This window comes from Penaeus vannamei, chromosome 38, assembly GCF_042767895.1.
Source record: "Penaeus vannamei isolate JL-2024 chromosome 38, ASM4276789v1, whole genome shotgun sequence".
In the NCBI taxonomy this organism is placed as follows: Eukaryota; Metazoa; Arthropoda; class Malacostraca; order Decapoda; family Penaeidae; genus Penaeus; species Penaeus vannamei.
The window spans coordinates 28,111,015-28,117,726 of NC_091586.1; the positions used below are offsets into that span (position 1 = coordinate 28,111,015).

The following is a 6,712-nucleotide window of genomic DNA, read 5'->3' on the forward strand; positions in this document are numbered from 1 at the left end:
AGCCAGTTAAAGGGTCCATTGCAGCCCTCACAATAGCATTTTTTCCCCATTTGTAAGAAAACTATTACCTATGCATTTCCTTATGAAAAAAGTAGGTCAGTGTAACAGAATGTTGGCTTTGGGTGAGGCTATGGTAGACCATAACCTTCCACAGTTGAGGTTAGTTTTACATTTTTCTCAGTGCGGTCATCAGACACTGATTCTATTTAGAGGTACAAGGAAAGTCAGGCAGTGGTCGAGTATCCACACATGCTCTTTAGGAACTTATAACGCATCCAAACACATATATATGCACAAGACCCCGAAAACCCTAAAATAATGTTAGCAGCCTTTGTCTAGATGAACGTGATATACAGTCAGTTTAAATAGATGATATCCTGAAGCTCAGTTTTCATACATATTGTAGTGGAATGAACTTGAACTCCTAACAACAGCTGATTCAGCCTGTAAGTTTACACTTTCCAGCATGGCTTACTGTGACCATATCTTTCTGCAGATCATCAAACTACCAATGGGCACTTGGCACAAGGTGAGCAGTGCCCCCACAGTGCTTCGGAGGCTGTTCCTGGCTGAGCTTTTTGGCTGGATGGGGTTCATGTGCCACAACATGTTTTTCACGGACTTTGTGGGCCAGTACATGTATGGTGGGCTGCCCGATGCCCAGGAGCACACAGAACTAGCAGTATTGTATGATGAGGGGGTCAGAATGGGGTCCTGGGGCCTCTTCCTGCATAGCCTTACAGGTGGGTGTCAGACATTTGTTGTTCAAAGCAGATTTTATTGTTCTTACCTGATGAGAAGCAATGAAACATGTCATACATTCATGCACTTACATGCAAAGGAAATTTTCTCTCATATTGCAATCTTCCCTCTTAAGTGTATGTGTATATTCACTTTGGGATTAAGATTGGAATCTCAGTAATCTAGGTAAATGATATGCAGGCCACTACAAATTTGTGGATAGCACATGTCTCATTCCAGAAGCATGTCTGGTATGCCACATTTAATCCCTTTGTTTTTCCTCCCTTGCCTTCTAGCCTGCCTATATGCCTTCTTCATCCAGCAACACATCGTCCGCTTGTTAGGTCACCGTGCTGTGTTCATCGGTGGACTTTTCATCTTCGCAATCACCATGACGGCAACTATTGCTGCACCCACAGTGCCCTTCCTCAATGTTGTAACAGCCTTGTCTGGAGTCGGTTTCGCAGCTCTCACCTCGACACCAAATATGCTGGTCACGCTTTATAACTCAGACCGCCAAGTAAGTCTTCAATTCTTCAATTTTAGAATAGGCTTTAGATTATATGAAAATGGATTGTTAGCATTGTTTATTTACAAAGGACCTTTTATTTTTCTTTCTTTCTGTTCTGTCATGTCTCTCCTCTTTTACTGTTTATATTTTATTCTTATTCCCCATTATTTTTTATCTTGTACTCTCAACCACTTTTACAAATGTTTTTTTATTCTAATTCCTTTTTACTGTTCATCTTTATTCTCTTTCCTCTTATTGTTTATCTTTTACTATTATTCCTTTTATACTGTGTATATTCTATCCTTCTGCAACATAAAGCTGTGCAGATGAATGTGTGATTTCTTTTTGCATATAATGGAGTGTAGTAATAAGTTCACCTTCCCTCGGCAGCTGTATATGTGGGACGGCAACAGTTCGGAGTTTGGCGAGGAGCAAGGGCTGGGGACGGATGTTGCAGTCCTGGATACGGCCTATTTCCTTGCGCAGATCATCCTGTCGGTGTTTATGGGACCACTTGTGGACCTGACTGGCTCAGCTCTCCCATATATGGTAGTATCTGCGTTGACAGGGTTGGTGGCAGTGTACTGTGGAACACGTGTTGTCTTCAACGACCACCACCTGAAGCAGCTCAGGGCAGGGGGATTCTAACTGCGCTCACCTTCGTGGCCTTAGACCTGTCTGGTCTTAGGACTGGGCGATCCTCTTTTGTAATTTATGAGTTATGTACTTCTGTGTATCTTGCTGGTGTATTTATATGGTCTTTTTATATTTATTTATATGTATCCTTTCTATACTGCATCAGGAGATGACAGATTGATGGTTTGTCATGTGTGTCAAGTCTTTCCCAAAGGTTTTATTTTGTTTATATGGTAATGTATTTGTATTGCCTGAACTGTGAGCACACAAGAACAGTCAGGCAGCCTCATGTGTGTATGATTCACTCGAGCAGTGTTCAGTATGAAACTCTGACATGATGTTTGAGGTGATCCATGTGTTGGGAAGTGTGAACATTGTCAAGTTCAATATTTAAGGAACAAAAAAAAAAAATGAAAACAAGATCATTTTGTGTCATGTTCACTTTTAGTGCTGCCAAAGTAATCTTACATATTATTTCCCCAATCTCTTGTGGTGATTTAAGCACAAGTTTTTATTGTATTTTTGTGTACAGATTATCCTTATGCAAAAGGAAAGAAAGTGTTCTAGGTAATGTGAGATAATTATATATATTTATATATTTTTATATTTATATATATACTTACACATATACTTTTATATATGCACACACATACATATATACACTTTTATCCTTTCCAATGTCTCTAATAGTCATTGTTTTTCTCTCTACTTTTTACCAATTTTTATTTATCTATGTAGTTTTAAGTCCTCTAGGCATAATATTAGAGAGCACTTTAGAAGTCCTAACTGGAGGTCTTTATGAGTGTGCAGGGTGGGGCTACTATAGTGCTGTGGGTCAGTAGGTGTCATTAGTGGTGCTAGGAAGCATTGTGAACAGAACAACGGGAAGAACAAATTATTATTTTTTTTTTTACTTTACATACTTTAGTGTTCTGTGTTCATGTATTTGTTGCTTAATCTTGAAAACTTACAACTTGAGAAATTGTGTAGCATTTCTTTTCTTTGTACTTTTTCTTTTTTCATTGATACAAAGTATCATTAGTTTGAAGTAAAGACATTGCATATATTTAATTTTCGTAGCATAATATAGAATCAGAGCCATTGAATCCAGACATTATGGAAGCTCTCTTTTATCCATGGTGATATACACTTATTTGTTCTGTTGCTAATTGAACAGAAATGATAAGAATACCATAACTATGTCTGCTTAGCTTTTTATCTATTAACTGTTTGCAAACTGTATTTGTTTTCAAGAGCTACGGTTGGTGCTGATGGTACTTACTATGAAGAATTAGTTACACTTGAACAGTGATGTAATATCATCACTTTCGAGAACCTTAAGGGGAAGGAATTTGGGGAGCAAACTTTCCTAGTTGATTGTTTTATCCTCTATTTCTCCTTTGCAACTTGCAGTTTTCAGTCAGTAGTGGTTCTCGGTTCTCATGAGAACAAGGACTTATTAAAGACAAATATGTGTGGCAGAGCAAGAGGCACTGAGGGAATATGAGGGATATGAAGAGCTGTGGTCGGCCTGCTTTTGTTTCAGTGGAACTACAAAGGCAATGCCACATGGAAGGTTTGGGTCACCTTGTCCTAAACAGTATTTAGTTGATAAGAGGGCTGTTTTCCTCATACCTTTAGCTCTTCCACTCTCCTTCCTACTCCCAGGTATCAGTAGATGTGGCAACTGCTGTCTCTTGTGGATGCTTGCATAATTTTAAGTTCATTCTCAGCCTGGAATAGAAAGGTCGTTCCATGGTTTTTGTATGAATTATCAATCTCATATTTTTGTTTACTTTAGAAAATTTATATAGAGAATTTATATAAAAAGCATTTCTATCAGCAGGTTTGAGAAATACATAAAGTTGAATTGTGAATGCAAATCATATGACGCATAAAGTGTAATTAATTTTTTACTTATGGTGTGCACTTTTTTTAGACAACAGGTCTGAACAGTATTGAAAAGACAGTATTGTAATCATGTCAAATAAACCATAGCATTTTTGAAAGAACAATTTTCATTGTTATGAGAAAGCACAAACTTATTGAGGATGGTTTATCAGTGTTTAATTTTATGTTTGTCTTTGTGTTGTCTTTGTGCATAAGTAATTTCAGGAATGTGCTAATGATGTGCTTTTCTGTTTTTATGAACTTCAATGTAATTTGTATATTCCTTATTAACCTCATCAAGTAGGGGTTAAAGATGCTCATGTTTAATCACCCAGACTTATTTTATATAAAGAAAAAATTGTTTAAATTGCATCCTCTGGTCAAAAATTTCCATGCAGTAGGATTCTTTGTTTGCCTTAAAAGCACAGAATTGGTGTATTTAAGTCTGTGTCTTCTGCAGGTCTTCAGTAGAGATGGATTAGACTGGTTTCTCATTTTTTTTAAACGCATCTCATTCCATCCAAGCAACTTTCAAAGATTATCTCTGAATTTGACGTATGAGTCAGACATATTTGCGTAATGGGTAGATTTTTTATATACATAGTGACATTTGATATTACCATATAGTTTTGATACATTTTTTGCTTCTTAGGTCCAGTGGTTAATTTTGACTGTTTGACCACCAGATCCTTTTTTACGTAAAAGAGACTGTAGTGTGTAAGCAGTGGGACACTAGCAATGAAAATAGATGTAACATTATGAATTGAGGAAACCACAAGGTAGAAGGTCATTTCAGCTCCAAGGCAGTGACAGCAATGCATTTCCATGGGAGGGATAGAGATGAGGGACACTCGCAGGGGAACTCGGTGATGTCGTACAAATTTTTTCTTTTCTTTTTTCAAGTGATGTTCCCAGGTCAAAAGATAGAAATAAGTAGGTAGGAAGATAGAAATAGTTTTACATAATTAATATATTAATTCAGATAACAATTTTCCAATCTTCAGTATTTTTTTAAAGGTTTTTTAATTGATGCATATTTATATTTTTGATTTTATGGTCTGTACTTATATATTATAAATTTCTTGTTAATTACTTTGTTCATTATTATTATTATTATCATCATTATTTATCCTTGTAGTGAATTTGACACATAGATTTATGAATAATAAAAGAGAAATCACAGAATGTACGTACAATAAAACAGTAAATAAGATGAATGTTGAGAATGAAAAAAATTGGTATGAAGGTTTTAGAACTCCTTTTCTGTAGGCTGACTTTTGCTTAAACCTAAAAGAGAGAAAGAGAGTGAGTGAGTGAGAAGGTGAAAGAAAGAATGGGAGAGGGAGAGAGAAAGAAAGGGTGAGGGAGAGAGAAAGAAAGGGTGAGGGAGAGAGAAAGAAAGGGTGAGGGAGAGAGAAAGAAAGGGAGAGGGAGAGAGAGAAGAGAGAAGAGAGAAAGGGAGATGGAGAGAAAGAATGGAAGAGGGAGAGAGAGTGAGAGAGAGAGAGATGGAGAGGGAGGGACGGAGGGAGGGAAGCAGAGAGAGAGAGGGGGCGGGGGGTAGAAGACAAAGATGGAGAGGGAGAGGGGATAAAGTGAATGATTGATGACAGCAAGCATGAGAGAGAGAGTCAGAGTAGTGAGCAGAAACAAAATTTTAAAAGACTGAAATCTTAAGTGTTAAGGATTGAATTTGGTATCTTGTAAATTACAGCAATGGTCCATAATGTACGTCTTTACATTAATTCTTGACTTTGGTTGGTGGTGTTCCTGATACAACCAAAATAATGCCATGAAGAGCTGGTTTTTTGGTTGTTAGGTTGTTCTTCACATAGCTTGCTTTCCTTGTATATTTTTGGAATTGTGCGATGGAAGCGAAGAAAACAAAGTTTTAAAATGTACAAGGTGCAGTATCTCTCGGATGAATTGCACAAAGTAAACTAGAATTTGAAATAGTTTTATTAGTTTCAGTTGTTACATAGAGTCCTTTTTGTGTGATGCTAATGAAATTTTTGCAGCTTGTGTCTGCAGAGAGAGCTTATCCACTCCCTCTGCCATAGTTTCTTTGCACAAATTTCAGATGCAGGAATCTGTAGTTGAGAGGTATCCTTTTTTATTTTAATATTCATTCTAGTGTTTTTTTTGCTTACTTTGCAAGCATGTAAGAATAGGTAAAACAAAAATAATTATTGCTTTCCCTTCAGACAGTAGTACGTTAATTTTCAAATGGATACATTATAGGAAAAGCCTACATTATAGGAAAAGCCATTCAAAAGAAAATAGAACTTTTGACTTTGTTTTGTTTCAGGGCACTAATAGGAAGCTCTGTATTTGTTTCTCACAATCATCAGGAATATTTTGTCACTTCTACAACCATTACTCTTTGCCTTTTTTTTTCAAAGCAATCAGTTGTCTTGTCCTAAATTCATGGTATTCAGAGATAGTTATTGGCTCTTTCACTTCTTACCTAGATCAGCTAGATGTAAGTTCCTGCATTTGAAAATTTATGCACACTTTTTTCTTTCTTTCTGTCTATATTACGATGTGTTAGAGAGATTTATATATAGATATATTCAAGAATGTAGTTGGGGGGGAAAAATCTGTTATTTAAAGAAATATATTTTCATTGTGTTGCAGTTTCATTCCACAATCTTGGAGTTTTGTTGCAATAACCCGAGTATACAATAGATCCAAAAACTGTGAGTCGAGAACATTTGCAAATGACTTCGACCACTTGAAGGACAAAAGTGAAATGAACGTGGATGAGGACGTTGAATTGGATTCTCTGTCGGGACTTCATTTCATCTGTTTGTGATTTACTGTTTTGATTTAAATTCCATACAAAGTGAAGACAATCACATGATAGTAGTGAGATTATTGTTCATATATTTTTAATCAATCTAAAAGTTTGTTGTTAATAAATCCCGTCAAAGA

The 6,712-nt window shown here is 36.4% G+C and overlaps 1 protein-coding gene across 1 annotated transcript in view; it reads left to right on the top strand.

Annotated features, from left to right (window-relative positions):
• LOC113819474 (solute carrier family 45 member 3) overlaps nucleotides 1-6,712 on the top strand; it is an 11,644-nt gene extending 4,932 nt beyond the window's left edge. Inside the window, exons 4-6 of the mRNA XM_070116211.1 lie at nucleotides 497-743; nucleotides 1,038-1,261; nucleotides 1,643-6,712. Of these exons, the coding sequence (XP_069972312.1) occupies nucleotides 497-743; nucleotides 1,038-1,261; nucleotides 1,643-1,900 (729 nt within the window). The 3' untranslated portion in view covers nucleotides 1,901-6,712. The remainder of the gene's footprint in view (nucleotides 1-496; nucleotides 744-1,037; nucleotides 1,262-1,642) is intronic.